At 56.9% G+C, this 14,967-nt stretch overlaps 1 protein-coding gene across 3 annotated transcripts in view; it reads right to left on the bottom strand.

Annotated features, from left to right (window-relative positions):
• Positions 1 to 14,222, bottom strand: part of MLXIPL (MLX interacting protein like) — a 39,746-nt gene extending 25,524 nt beyond the window's left edge. Inside the window, exons 1-8 of one of the 3 annotated variants that reach the window (XM_037054756.1) lie at positions 13,789 to 14,222; positions 9,129 to 9,235; positions 5,218 to 5,300; positions 4,965 to 5,054; positions 4,616 to 4,660; positions 3,906 to 4,110; positions 3,704 to 3,784; positions 547 to 716 (exon numbers count right to left, since the gene is read on the bottom strand). In XM_037054756.1, the coding sequence (XP_036910651.1) occupies positions 547 to 716; positions 3,704 to 3,784; positions 3,906 to 4,110; positions 4,616 to 4,660; positions 4,965 to 5,054; positions 5,218 to 5,300; positions 9,129 to 9,235; positions 13,789 to 14,087 (1,080 nt within the window). In that variant the 5' untranslated portion in view covers positions 14,088 to 14,222. The remainder of the gene's footprint in view (positions 1 to 546; positions 717 to 3,703; positions 3,785 to 3,905; positions 4,111 to 4,615; positions 4,661 to 4,964; positions 5,055 to 5,217; positions 5,301 to 9,128; positions 9,236 to 13,788) is intronic. The other 2 variants (XM_037054758.1, XM_037054757.1) reach the window with 2 other exon arrangements.
• Positions 14,223 to 14,967: the final 745 nt, after the last annotated feature.

The following is a 14,967-nucleotide window of genomic DNA, read 5'->3' as shown; positions in this document are numbered from 1 at the left end:
AGAGCTCAAGTCCAGCAGAGAGAGCCCTCAGCAATAACTGCAATGGTGCCTGAAAGCTCTGCTGATGGAGGGAAAGGCACCCAACCCAGCAGCAGGGAGATGACGTGAGAATTGGGTCTGGGAGTTCTTGAGCCAAAATGGTAGGCTTGGTGTTTTCTAAACACACACTCTCAGGTTGCTGCCTCCATGCACTCGTCTGAGCTTCTCTCATCTGACTGGCTCTCTGCTGGTCTCTTCTGTCCAGACCCGACATTTACTCTAAAGCCCACAACTCCCCCTCCTCCAGGAAGCATTCCACAGCAACCCGGCCCTCGGTGGTGCTGCTCGACACTCTTCCTGCCCCCAGGAAGAGCCCTCAGCCTAACTACCCCGTAGCCACCTTGTCAGTTCTGCTTCCTGAGGGTCTTTCCTCCCCAGATGATTCTCACCCTTCAGGGGTCTTTCTGCCCCTCCAGCCTCACTGGGTGGACCAAACACACATAGGACTAGGCACCCAGAAAGTACCCAGAATACCTCCCGGACCTGGGCGGGGTGGGAGGTGCTCACCTGCAAGTGGTGATGCTCTGAGAGGTGAGTCACACCCAGGGAGGCAGGGGGCACCTCTGAGCCCAGGATCCCACTGCTGAAAAGGGAGTCAGCCATGGGACTGAAGCTGGGGGGCTCCAGGAAGTTCGCAGGCGTGGCTGTCTGTGGGGGGCGGTAGCTGGTGAAGAAATCTGTAACTCAGACACAGAGTGGCAGCAGTTAGGGCGAAGGCCATGGCTGGAGGCTGTGGGAGGAGATTGGGCCTCGTGCCCTGTCCCCAGGCTGGGCTGGGGAGGGGGGGCTTCCACAGGAGATTGTGAAACTGGGAGAGTTTCTGTCTCACTCAGGGGAAGCAGCGACATGGGCTCGGGTGGGAGGCAGCAGAGGACTGTGCAGGGGTATAAGTAGGACTCCAGAAGTAGCCCTCCCACTGAGCCCCACACTTGGCTCACGAGGTCCCCCATTCTGATTCCCAGGGCTGGGCCCTCCCCTTGTCTACTGCTGTCACCAGCCCTGCTGGGGACCTAAAAGTGGGGGAGGGTAATAGGGTATGCCAGGGAGGAAAAGGGGTGAGGTCCACGGGAGGAGCCCCAGAGTAACAAGAGTTCAGGAGGTGAGTTAGGGGTGAGAGCGGTCAGGCGGTCAGTGCATCTGCGGGACAAGTTGGTTTGCTGGAAGGCCAACAAGCGGGGCCTCAGTGGTAGAATCGGGAGTGGGGTGAAGGGGCTAAGGGGATGATAGCAGGGGTCGGAGGACGGTCTCAGAGTGGGGCTAGAGTGAGGGGGTTCTGGAAAGCTGGGAAGAGTTGGTGGGGAGGAGGCAGCCAGATTGTTTGAGGTGCAGATTGTGTAAACCCTGGGCTATTCTGGTTTTGGGAAGCAGCTGCCTGTGGCCTGACCACATCCCGGGCCTGGGTGCCACCCGCCCGCCCGCTCCTTTCCGGGCACCTTTCTCTGACCCTGACCAGCCTTCAGTCTGTACCAGCTCCCAAGGCCTCCTAGTCTGGTCAGACCCAACCTCACGAGCCTTGATGGGCCCCAGACCCCCAGCCAATGGAGCTGGTAAGGCCTCTCTCTGGAGGGCCCCCTTGAAGGAGACTCAGGAGTGGGACAGAAAAGACCACACCAAACCTTGAGTCTGACGGGGGTCATACCTACATGTGCATCTTATGTGACTCTGGGGCCCACATGTCACTGGGCAGCCAACTCCGCCTGTCAGTGCGTGGTCTCCAGCAGCATCTGTCTGTCTCCCTGTCTGTAGCTCTAGGTCTGTGTGCACCTGCCCTGATGTGAGCTTCTGGGTGCATGCATACCTGCCCTGAGCCCACATCTGTGTGTGTGCGTGTGTTTTCTCAGCCACACAGTCATAAGGGATCTTCTTGCTGTCCTGCTGCTTCCTTTTAACGAAGGGACTGGGTGGCAGAGGGTGAGCAGTTACTGATCCTTCATTCTCCAGCCCCCAGGGACCATGGGTCTCCTCACAAGGCCCCTTGAAGCCTGGGCTCTGGAACCAGCTTCGTCCTGGGTCTGGTCCCAGGATGCTGAGGGCCGCAGAGCAGCTCCCTACTCACTGCTGTTGCTGCCTCCCCAGGGCTTGGCAGGCCTATGAGCAGCCAGCCCAGCTCGTCACTGAGTCACCACCATTCCCGCATCTGAGACTGTGGACCTGTCTCCACCGGCCTTGAGAGACACTGCTTCCTAGCTGTAGCCACCCACCGAGTCTCTCCCCAGTCTCTGTTCCCTCCACCGACCTGCCATCCTCTCCCGGCATGCTTCTCTTACCCAGGCTGCCTCCCCTTCTCTGAGCATCCCTCAGCAGACCCCTTACCCCTCACTAAGCCCTGCCCTCTCCAGCCCCCTCACTGGGTTTCCTTTCAAGTGAGGAGGATTATCGTGGGGATAATCAGAGGCAGCCCAGGTAGCCCTAATGCTCCCTGCCCTCCAAGTGCATGGAGCACTGCAGGGGCCACACCAGCCATCTCTTCTGCATGCCACTCCCTACAGCAGGTTGTCCACACTCGACCCCCACCCCAGCAGTCACCCTGGGCTGAGACAAGTCATTTCCTAGCCCCAGATTTTGCCCAGATCCCGGAGTGGGGTGGTTGAGCTCCTACCTGTGGCAGGGGTCTGCGTGCCCAGGCAGGGCCTCAGCCCGCCTAGGCTGGTCTGCTCCCAGGGCACTGCCATCAACACTTCTGCCCCCTCAGCCCTCAGCCCCCACCCCTGTCCAGGGCTGAGGCAGGGGTGGGGGTGGTTCCTCATTCCCTAGTCCCCGCCCCATAGGCCTCCACCTCTTGACTGACAGGCCCAGGACCCTGTGGGGAAGGAGTGAATGGGTCACGGAAACGAAGCCTTTATCCCAGGAACCCCTTTCTGCCCCTCGGCCTTGGCTGAGCCCCGATGTCTACCTGATCCTTATAATGGCTATGCAATCCCCTAAGTGTTTGAATATCAGGAGCAGTCTTCAAGATCTAAGCTATATGAAGAAAGCAATGTGGGCAAGTCTACTGTAGAAAAAAACCACATTTGTCCACATGTGCTCATTTTACACAGACGTGAGCATCTCTGGAAGGATTTACTCCTGTGACCTGATGGCCCTGGGGTCAGGAGAGAGAGGCAGGGAAACATACTAAAAATGCTTTACTAGATATAACTCCTGGGATTTTCTTAAAAATAAAATAGGAGAGGAAAAATGAGTGAGGTCTAGATAAAACAAGACTGGCCAAGAGTTGATGAATATCAAAATTGTGATGAGTACATCACCATGGGTACAGTACATGAGGGTTCATTGAACTGTCTCTCTATTTGTATGTTTGAAATGTTATTTAATAAAGTTTTAAATGAATTATATAAGTAAATAAACCCAAACAAATCACAATACCTCTGTCCCCTTAAAGAGTACCAGCGTCTGCTGCTCTCCTGGGTGCTCCCAGAGTCTAATGCTTCGATGACTCTGGTTCCCTGTCCCCTTCGAAGGTACTGGGCCTGGCCCTGCTCCCACCTGAGGCCATACCAACTTCGTCCCAAGGCCAGACAAAGGGACGCCAGGAAAACCCCTCAGACATCACCCAGACCATCCGCTCTTCCAGAGGGGCATGGAGCTGCCCTGAGGTCAACATGGGGCTCTCCTCACACTGACCCTGCCCTTCCACTGACCCCAGGGGCGGAGCCTGCCCCACCTGAGATCTCCATGAAGTCATCCAGGCTGGGCTGCAGAGGCGTCAGTTCCGGCTGGATCATGTCAGCATTGCCAATGTACGCTGGAGGGGGCAGCGGTGACGTCAGGAGCAGCAGGAAGGTGGAACGGGCACACCCGTCCTGGGCCACCCTCCCTTCGCTGCCTGATTCTCACAGGCCTCCTTTCCCGGGCACAGGCCTCACCGTCGTCGTCGGGCGGCAGCTGCAGGGGCGTGGAGCTGGGCTGGGTCATGGTGAAGAGCGTGTCGGAGATGTCCGACAAAAAGGAACCGAGATCCAGCAGCTGCCGCCCACCGGGCTCCTCTGCTGGGCCCCCCAGCAGCACGGGCACCACGCTGGAGAAGAGCTGCTCAGGCCATCCCTCCGGCGGCTGCCACTCCCCATCCGTCTAGGGAGACAGAGGCGGCAGTAGCAGTTCGAGGGAGGGTTCCACTGCCCCCGATTCTCCCTCCTCAGACTGGGGGCACAGGGGTGGCCCACTGCCTGGGCCCTTCCATATCACCCCCTGCCTGGGGGATGAAGTGGTAAAGTGGCAATCTGCCAGAGGGCCTGTCGGACTCAGTCTGCTGCCTGGAAGGCTGGGGTCGCCCCGTTGGCCTCTAACAACTACCCACAGGAGGTAGACTGGGAGGGCTACTGTACTGTTTCCTGCCAGGGGCCCCAGTTTTTAGGAGCCTTTATTCCTCCATGACTCCCCACCACTTGCTCAGTCAACCAAAAGGCTTAGGGTCTTCCCACCACTTCTCCAAGGGGAGAAGGGCTCAATGAATAAACCAGAGGATGGGGGCCATGCCCACTCCCCTCATTCCCTGCCCTCACATTTTGGCCGCTTTCACCACTTCCCGCTTTCCCAGAGGGAAGCTGTCGATTTTCTGGCTCCAGAGAGCACCCACCTGCTTTGGGGCCAGGAGATCCCCTTCCCTGCTGGACTTACGGAGCTGCAGAAACACAGAGACGTGAACACTGGATTCTTTGCCCCACCTCTATCACCTCCCGCCAAGGTCTCCCCTACTCACAAGCTCCCCCAAATCAACAGGATCTCCCACTTCCCTTAAGGAGCTCCTCCGCCCTGGGAAGTAAGAAGACTGCAAGAATAGCCACACGGTGGCGCAGTCAGCCTGGGTCTTAAAGGAGGGCAGGGTCGGAGGTTGGAGAAGCTCCTCTAGGGGTCTTCCAAGAGAAACAGTGGCCAAGCACTGGCAGTGGGGGAGGTCTAGGGCGCTCCCTAGGGCCCCAACTGACCCGTTTCTTGTAGTAGATGCGCCATTTGTGGTACTCGCGCATCACCACCTCGATGCGCCGCTTCCAGTAATTTCCCTCCAGGATGACAGCCTGCGGAAGGCGGGGATGAGGCTCAGTGGGAAGGGTAGCACTGACTGCACCCCTCACTCAGTCCCGATCTGGGCCGGTTTGGCCCAGTGTGGGAAGAGACTGGAGCGAGGGGTCGAGTTTGGTGGGGAGGCAGGTGGACGGTGGTTCCCTGAGTCTCAGCTACCTCCGGTTTCCGGTGCTCATCAGCCTCAGGCCCCTGCAGGGGGGTCACGAAGCCACACACGGGGCTCTTCCTCGTCTCCACATCTGAAAGAAGGGGGCCAGGTCAGGGGTGCCTAGCTTCCTCTTCTTTCACCCCAAGGGGACTGGAACTTGTGTCGCCCTACAGAATTCTGCTTGGCCTTGAATGCTCAGGTGAAGTGCCACCTCCTCCAGGAAGTCTTCCCACCTTCTCTAGTACTATCAAATCTTCCTCTTCTGCGCAATCCTGTGAAACTAACCCAGCCTAATAGGTGTGAAAGCAATGCTTGCTGAATGGGATGGGAACCATGGGGAGTGAGCTGTCCCGAGAACATCCTGGTTAGACTGTCAGCCCTGTGGCCCGGAGCCCTTTGTCCCCTGCCTCAGGCTTCTTGGCACGGCCCACTCTGATCTCAGAGAGCCATGCCTTGCCCACTTCAGGCCACCTTCATGAGCCCTTTTTCACCTCCTCCACTCCCTTCCTGCCTCTAACCCTGATCTCTCTCCAGGCTCTTTCCTTTGTGCTTGTATGCACACTCAGGTTCTCCTTTACCTCCCAAACCTTCCTTCCCTAGGCTACCCAACAAGCTAACCCTTTTGCTCTCCCCTTGGCTTTCCTTCCAAACTCCAGAAGGCTTGTCACTTGCCACCCCTGCCTCTACACCTCCCAATCTCATCTTCTCCCCCTGTCACTCAGCACCTGCCCCCACCCCCACCCCCCACCCACTCTCATCCTGCCCCTCCCCAGCTTCAGACCCACTTCCCAGTTGCCTCTGGACCCTCCACTAGGATGTCCCAAAACTTGCCACTCTCAGGTGTTTGGGAAATTCCCTCCCCGGCCTGCGCCTCCTCTGGGATGCCAGCACTGCCTCCTAGTCACTAAAACTCCCACCGGTTCCCAGATTCCTGTCTAATCCACGGACTAACCATCTTAATCCCAAGGATGTATGACCTTACTTCCAGTGTCCCCTCCCCTCCATATTCTCACTATCATTTCCTAGTCTGGTGTCATTTCTCACCCTGACCTCTCTGACCCCAGTCACACACTCTCCAGCCCACCTTCCCGCTGCAGCCAGGTCAGTTCTTTCCACAGCACAGTTCAGGCCAAATCCCTCCAGGGCTCCCTAAACCTCTATCATAAAGCCCACGTCCCCAAGCCTGGCTTTCCATCCCTCCACGACTAGTCCCATGCTTCTCTTGCCTTTCTGTCTCCTTCATATGTCCCATCTTGAAGCCAGCAGCTCCCCCACACAGCCCACCCTCTCGTTTTTTTCATACCTCGTGCTCACCGGCCAACGGGCTGGGAGAGCCCAGAGAAGCCTTCCCTCATCTGAACCACCCCCCTAACCCCGGTCATGTCTGCCTCTATCTCCACCTGCCTTGACCATTTTTCTGCATGCTGGCCTCCCCACAGGGAGTGAAGGTGGAATTGTGCCCTGTTGCCTGGAATCCCTGCATCTGGCACAGAGCAGGCCTTCAAAGCCCTGGGCAGTGACTTCTTCTGGAAGTCTTGACAAAAAGGACTTCGGGGTGCCCATGGAGGCCCATCCTGCTGAGCCCTCAGCAAACTTCCTCTGAGACAACTGACACAGAGGAGCGGGACTACTCAAACATGAAGTTTCTTGGGACTCCAACATCACTTACAAAGTTCTGCCCTAAACGTCATTCTCCAAGATGATCCCTATGAGACTGGGGGGGAATTACTATAAGCTGGGAACCCAGCTCAGACAGAAAACAAAAGGATAGGCCCTTAGGCGCATGGACTCCTGCAGGGTTAAGGGTTTCAAAGAGCATCTGCCTGGCTTTGCAGATGAGGAAATGAGCACCAGGAAAGACTAAGTTTGCCCAGGGGCCTGAGAGAGTCAGGGCTGAGCAGGCCTGGCCAACTAGCCCCTCCCCCGCCCAGGGGCACTGTGCTCTACAGAAAAGGGCAGGCTTTATTTAACCGTGAGAAACCCATCCATTCATGCAGCAACCTAGCCCCTCACACCTATACTGGGGTAGATGCTGGGACAGAATCCACGGATGACTCTGGGTCAAGAAGGAAAGCAAACACACAATAAGTACTAATATCAGGTGGGGAGCCTGCCCATGAAAGGGGCACAGTGCTCTGGCAACTCAGAGGAAATTGAGCTGATCTGGGGGAAAAGAAGGGGCCCTGGAGGCCAGGAGCCTGCAGAAGAGTGGCAGGTGCGGGGTGAGCTGGGGGTGCGCCAGGCGGCCCTCCAGCAGTTGCCACCCCTCTCTCCTTTTTCCTCCCTCTCCCAGCCCCAAGTTTTCTGAAGCCCGCCTCCAAACCTAGGATGCTCAGGGAGGAGGAGGAGCCAACATTTGTTCTCTGCCTGCCAGTGCTCTTGCTATTAGGGCAATAGCAGTGACAGACCCCAAGGCTCACCCTCAGCGAGCTCTTGTGTGTGTCTGCCTGGTGCGGAGATGGGATCACACTGAAAACACAGCAGCCCTCAGCAGTGGGACCTATTGTTATGCCCAATGTACCGACTCAAGCTTTGGCTAGGGGAGGCTGGACGTACACATAGCTAGGGCATCCTAGAACTTGACTCAAACCCACCTCTGTCTAACTCAGAACCTGGAGTCCTTCCAGCAGCTTGTATAACAGCTGGAGACTGAGGTCTGTCTGCGTGAGTGCCCTGGGTTTGCATCCCAACCAGCTTTGTAGGGAGGAGGAGACAGACAATGACACTGATTCCCCTGGCCCACCAACTTCCCAGTGCGGTGTAGGCAGGCCGGTTCCCAGGTGAGGACGGGGAGTCAGCCAGCAGGGTTCAGTGCAAGGAGCGCTGGGTCCAGAGTTGGACAGCCCAGGACTTGCCAGCCACAGCTCTGCTCCTTTTACACTCCGTGACCCTGAGCAAGTTACTTGCCTTCTGGGCCTCACTTGCTCATGCATAAAATGAGGGTAATGATACCTATTTCCCAAGGTTGCTAGGAAGCCTCAAATAAGATGATTTATGAAAGTGCTAGACACATAGATGAATAGAAACCAAAAACACTCTCTCTGCCTACGTGTAATCTAGTGGGGCCTCTGCAGAGAACACCATGTGTCGTCCCCCCCGGACCATCTGTTTCCGGTAGCCTTTGATCACGGTGGGACCTAACTGAGCTTGACAAGGTCCCTACACAGGGCCAACTAGTCTGATGCCCCTCAGCCTCTGCTGCCTTGCCAGGGGGCAAGGTGGGGAGGTCTTGTATCCCCAAATGAATGACCATGACCTTCTCAAGGGTACCTCAGATTCAACCACCATTCACTGAGCACTTTGTGCCAAGCCTATTCATACCCATTATTTCCACATCAGTCCTGAAAAGTAGGACTATTGGCCTCATCTATAGTTGAGGAAATAGGTTCAGAGAGGTTAGACAACTTGCCTGCTGTCACACAGCCAGCAAGGGGCAGAAACAGGGTGGGAAACCAGCTCTGTGTACTCCAAGTCTGGAGTCCCTTCCACTCTACCACATGGCCTCTCTGGGCTCTCTCCTGCAAAATTTCCCCGGGAGCACTTGGTGGGGGTTCAGTAAGTACTTTAATGAAAGGCTGGAAGAGACCCACGCAGGGTGCTCAGTTTCCCCATTTGCAAAGTGATGGGATTGGCCCAGATCGTGTCTAACACTAATGGGAGGCAGAATGAGCCTTGAACTGCCCACCAAATCTCGGCCCACTGTAGGACTTCCAAGGAGGAGAGAGCTCTTAGAGACACATTCCCCAAGACTCTCAGGGGGTCAGAAGCCATCGGGGTGTTGGTACTGGAGGCTTGGCCTCCCCCAAAGCACTCTGTTGATGCCAGCTGGGGATTCCTGGGCAGCCACCCCCCCTCCCCATGTTGCCACCCCACACCCTACTGCAGCCCTTCCGCTGGGCACGTCCATGTGCCCACTCACACTGGATATACCAGGCCCTCCAGATGGCATTGTTGAGGCGGATCTTGTCTCGGCAGAGCAGCTTGAGGCCTTTGAAATTCTTCCACTTGGGAGACACCAGTTTACCACTGTCAGAGGGAGAGGGCTGGGTCAGCGGGGGTGGCAGAGAAAGGGGGAGATTGAAGGGGGCTTCTGCAGGGGCTGGCCCTACACCCTTCTCATGAACTAGGCACTCTCTATGGTGGGCAATTTGAGGGACCCTCTCAAATCTTGCTCCTCGTTCTAACCCGCCTGAAATCCTGTTCCTGAGTGTCTGGCCTTTAAAGCACCCTGCTGGGTCCCCACTAGGGGCCTTGTGTTCTTTGGTGAGATGTGCTTGTTAATATACTACCAGAACTAAGGCCGGGACTGGGACATATTTATTAGCTTGGTCCTCATTACAATAACACCCAGTGGCCTCATAGGCAACTAGGGTGGGTTCTGAGATAGAGTTCTTACTGAAGGAAACTGAGGCTGAGGAAGGCAAAGGAACATGCCCAGGATCACATGGCAGAGACTCACTTGGGCTTTTTCTTTGCCAGTCTTGCTGGCCTCCTCAGGTCCAGGGGATGGGCAAGGTTTGTCTGGGTGGAGAGGAGGCCTCTTGACCTGAGGTGAGCTCCAAGCAGTCAGTCATCGCATTTTCATTGCCGTTCTTGTGTCTGCCCAGCCCAGAATCCTGGGATGGCAATCTAGACTGAGCTGGAAGGTATGCCCCTTCTCAGGGGTGTGCCCAAGACAATACTATTAGGGCCCAAAGGAAGGTAGCTAGGATGGTGGAGTGGTGAGCAATAGGGAGACAGCACCCTGACCCTGACCCTAGCAGTCAATCAAATCCATGAGCTGGAAGGGCTCTACACAGCTGAGGGGCTTGACCCTCAGGGTCCTGCTAGGCATAGGCCAAGTCTGCCACCTTTAAGGAGCTGACCTAGGAGGTCAGGATGTTCAGGGTCTTAGATCCCGGCTCGTCCCTCCCTCCTCATGATCCATCAGGCAGGGCTGTATACCAGTCCCCTCTGGCCCACCTTGTCCAACACAGAAGGCTGAGGCCTCAAGGCTTAGTCTTGCAGAACACTACACCTACTGTCTCCTGGGGCCTCCCCGTCATCCTGGGGGTAAGAGGTGGGTGGGTGGCAGTCTGACTCCTGAAGCCCCTTGGGTGCATAGGTCACTGGGTCCCCTGTCCTCTTTGGTATCCAAGCTCTCTGGCACACCAGACCTCATTACCCAAATAGGGTACATAGCTTAAGTACACAGGCCTGCTGGCTGGCCCCCTCTCTCTTAAGTTAGATAAACACCATCTGTCTGGAGAAGTTGGGGGGGGAGGGGCACTCTCCCCTCTCCTGGGCCAGTTTCTTTTGTAGCACTTGATGGGGAGGGAGGTAGCCTCCTGAGTTTAATGGCCCTGCCTGTATCCCAGCAACCTTCCAACCCACTCTGATCACCCAGCACCCCCGGCCCCTTGCCTGCCCTTCCTCTTCCTGAGGTTACAGTGTTTGTGGCCAGGTAGGGGAGATGAGACAGTGACAATATCTAAGCCCAGGAGGCAAGGTGCTGGACCTGCTGGCTGGGAGGGAAGGAGAGGGGCCCAACCTGGAATAAAAAGCCTGCGGCCAGGGTTCAAGGACTGCTCCTGAGCAGTAGAAAATCTGCGAGTCTTGGGGATGGGAGGGGGATAACTCAGAACTGCTAGTTTGGTTCCTCCAGCCCCACACATGTCTACCTTGTAGCAATTCCCTTAGAGTCTCCTTGACAGGGTCCAGCTTATTCCCTACTTCCCTGAGGCCATTCTTTCCAGAGCTCTGATTATAGTTCTGGCCAGCTCTGACGGAGAATAAGTGTGTTCTTGGAACTTCTAGAACCTGCCTCCCTGGGGCTTCCACCCACAGAACCATGGAACATGCAGTTCCTCCTAGAACAGAAGTCCTTCCTCTGCCCACNCTCTTTGGTCTCCAAGCTCTCCGGCACACCAGACCTCATTACCCAAATAGGGTACATAGCTTAAGTACACAGGCCTGCTGGCTGGCCCCCTCTCTCTTAAGTTAGATAAACACCATCTGCCTGGAGAAGTTGGGGGGGGAGGGGCACTCTCACCTCTCCTGGGCCAGTTTCTTTTGTAGCACTTGATGGGGAGGGAGGTAGCCTCCTGAGTTTAATGGCCCTGCCTGTATCCCAGCAACCTTCCAACCCACTCTGATCACCCAGTACCCCCAGCCCCTTGCCTGCCCTTCCTCTTCCTGAGGTTATAGTGTTTGTGGCCAGGTAGGGGAGATGAGACAGTGACAATATCTAAGCCCAGGAGGCAAGGTGCTGGACCTGCTGGCTGGGAGGGAAGGAGAGGGGCCCAACCTGGAATAAAAAGCCTGCGGCCAGGGTTCAAGGACTGCTCCTGAGCAGTAGAAAATCTGCGAGTCTTGGGGATGGGAGGGGGATAACTCAGAACTGCTAGTTTGGTTCCTCCAGCCCCACACATGTCTACCTTGTAGCAATTCCCTTAGAGTCTCCTTGACAGGGTCCAGCTTATTCCCTACTTCCCTGAGGCCATTCTTTCCAGAGCTCTGATTATAGTTCTGGCCAGCTCTGACGGAGAATAAGTGTGTTCTTGGAACTTCTAGAACCTGCCTCCCTGGGGCTTCCACCCACAGAACCATGGAACATGCAGTTCCTCCTAGAACAGAAGTCCTTCCTCTGCCCACACTGCCCTTTTGACGGTGAAAGCTGGCCAGGCATCCCCAAGCTGTCCTCTGTGTCAAGCTGGCCAGTTTCTCCCAGTACCTCTAGACCTCTGCCCTACTGTCCTATCCCATCCACTTGCTCTCTTGGGGCACCCTAGAGATTGCTTCCACAATCCTCTCCCCTCCAAGGAACCCTATAATTAGGGGCCTTAGGGCTAAAACAGAGCCCTGGCTCTGACCCACACCAACGGGTCAGTGGATTGAGTGCTAGCCTGCAAACCAAAGGGTTGCTGCTTCGATTTCCAGTCAGGCACATGCCTGGGTTGCCGGACAGATCCCCAGCTTGGGATGCATGAGAGGCAACCACACAGTGATATTTCTCTCCCTCTCTTTCTCTGAAAGTAAATAAATCTTTTTTTTTTTTTTAAAAAGAGGGCTAAAACACTGTCCCAGTCTGAGTCCCAGTTTTTTTCTCTGTCAAATGGACGGACCCAAAGGCTCCTCTAGTACTAAGCCACCTCTATCCCTGGAGCAGGCCAGAGGGAGCGAATATTCTGGGTGTTTAGGGAGAAAGCACAGCGCTCTCCATCCCAGCTGCCCCTGACTGGGATAACACCACTTCCCCTCCACCTCTTTAAGTGAGAAGCTGAAATTGAGAGTGGGTGGGGAATGGGGGGACCCTGAGGGAGCCTGGAGAGGAGGGGTGCCGTTCTCAGTGTACCAGGACCTTAAATGCCCTGCTCCAGCCGGTCTGTGATTGGGGTGGGGCAGGGGGTGGAGGGGCTGGGAATTTGAACTTTCCACATTGGTCTGGTGCCTCAGACGGTCAGGTTGCAACATGACCTGGGCCTGGGGCCAAAGCTTGAGGGCCAAGGTTACATGCCTTCAGCCAATGGGGTCGTGGCTGGGCTGCTGCTTTTGGGGGTGGGCAACACTCCCTAGCAATCCCTACCCCAGTTCCGGCTCCCGGTCAGAGCAGCAAGTGCTGGTCTGTAGACAACAGTTCTCTGAAGGGGAGGAGTGCCTCGGAGGAAAAGGAATATTTGCAGAGAAAAGATCAAAGCCAGCCGATCCCCCTTTATACCCTGCAGTTTTCCGTTGATAATTTATCCTGGCCCCTCAGCTCTGGGGAACTTTGCTCCAGGGCAGTGGGCCAGGACGAAGGTTCGCACCCTCCCCGAGGACGCAGGGGTGGAGCTGGAGCCAAGCGGCTGTGCTCTTGGGTGCACCAAGCAGGAGGTCTTAGGCACCCAGCCTTGAGCAGGGACTGGGGTATGGGAGCTCAGGCCTCCTGGGCACCAGCCCCTCAGGGCCTGCAGCACCCCCTGCCCAGCCACGGCTGGGAAGCTCTACAAGACGTGTCCCCCTGGAGAATCCTCCTCCTGCCACTCTCGACCTGGCAGGTCAAAAACAGGTGTCCTAACAATTGGTGGGGGTGAGGGTGCAGGATGAGAGACTGGGTTTCAGTCAACGGTTGGCAACGAATTGGGAAACCGTTGGGCAAGAGGCCTATCGCGAGTGTGCAGAAATAGAGTGAGCGTGGACTGGGGCTGCTGGGGGGTGTGGAAGGCTGCAGGTGATCCGGTAGAGTGGCCCCCAGGTGGAGGGGGGGGTGACAGGATGGTTTAGCACGAGGGATGCTTTGGCATCTTTGTGAGCAGAGGAGTGGGGAAGGGGAGGGGGCCCCCCGGTGGGCCTACGGAGGTCAAGGTGGAGGGCAGGTGGTCTGTGCCCTGGGGAGAGCGATGGTCGTGAGAAAGGAAGAAGGTGCGTAGGCCCATTGGGGATCAGCAGGCTGGGCCAGGGTCAGAGGACGCTCGGGGCGGGAGGAGGGGGAATCCAGGATGCGCCCATAGTCTTGGAGAACAGCCAGGGACCAAGGTTCGGAACGGGTGGGGTGTCCGGGGCCCCAGCGTGTGGTCCCGCCATGGAGAGCTGAGGCTGTCGGGCCCAGGAGCCGCCCTCACCTGTAGGCCAGGCTCATGCACTCGAAGAGGCGAGTAAGTGTGGGGTCGATGCTGCGCGGCCCGAAGTCGGTGAGTCCCACGGGCCCCTTCTGGTCCCGCCGCCGGGTCAGCGTGTCGCTGTGTGGAGACGACACCATGAAGTGACCGCTGTGGATGACCTGTGAGCGATGCAGCCCGCCGGCGCTGCGGCGGGTACTCGGGTCCTCCGAGTCTGTGTCTGAGTCCGAGTCCGGGCTGGGGCCGACCCGTGGGCCCTGCAAACCCGCGGCCAGACCCGCCAGTGTCCCGGTCATGGCCATCGCTGCTGCCCCCTCTCCTAGGCTTGGTGGAGCCGCACGGCTTCTACTGTGGCCCGACAGACCTCATTAGCATCGCCCCGCCCCTCTGTCCCCGTAGGTTGCTGGAGGAGGCGGGGCCGTGAGTACTCCGCGAGAGGGAGCGGACAGAGGCGGGGCTTAAATCAACATTAAACGTCATGTGGGAGCGCTCAGGAGCCCCTTAGAGGAGTAAGTCCCTACCTTCCCAAACGCCGTTCCTTCTGCTGTGACCACGTGGAATTTGGTGGGACCGCCCCTACTCCGCCCAAAAGATGTCTCAGGATTCGATTATAAGTCATGCACACCTGAGCCTGAAGGCACTTTAGTGCCTGGGGTTCCCGCTTTCAGAAGCGCTTCCCGTGAAGCTCCTCACCTAACAACTACCCTCCTGCCCTCCTGCCCTCTCTGATCTCCTGCCTCCCATTCACCTCCTCGCAGTCATTGGCACAGCTGGAAGCACCTATCAGAAATCTAGTGCGGCCTGGCCCACTGGAGGGTCTCTGGACCCCCAGTTGCCGTTACAGTCATCACTACACTGCACAGAGCCTCAGAGGGTTTTTCGAATGTGAATCCTGCGAGGCCAAGCAGAGTCAGTACCAGTGGTGATGGGTGACAGCGCGCAAGGTGGAGCCTTGGTCACCTCCCCCTGGATATCCCCCAGGCAGGCCATCTGCTCAGGAGCTCTGGGGCCCCTCCTTTCACCCACCCTGAGGTCCACCTTACATTGAGGCTAACAGCATCTGGTGGCCACTGTAGTGGGACAGGGGTAGAAAGCAGGGTCCCTTGACATCTCCTAGCTTCAGGGGTCCTGGCTCAAGCAGAGACCTGAATTGATTCTGTCTCTGCCAATAACTCCACGAAT

Source organism: Sturnira hondurensis, unplaced genomic scaffold (assembly GCF_014824575.4).
Source record: "Sturnira hondurensis isolate 20B ecotype Veracruz unplaced genomic scaffold, ASM1482457v3 Scaffold0008380, whole genome shotgun sequence".
NCBI classification, from domain to species: Eukaryota; Metazoa; Chordata; class Mammalia; order Chiroptera; family Phyllostomidae; genus Sturnira; species Sturnira hondurensis.
The sequence above is the reverse complement of the archived record's forward strand: the minus strand, read 5'-3'. Positions and strand labels throughout refer to the sequence as shown.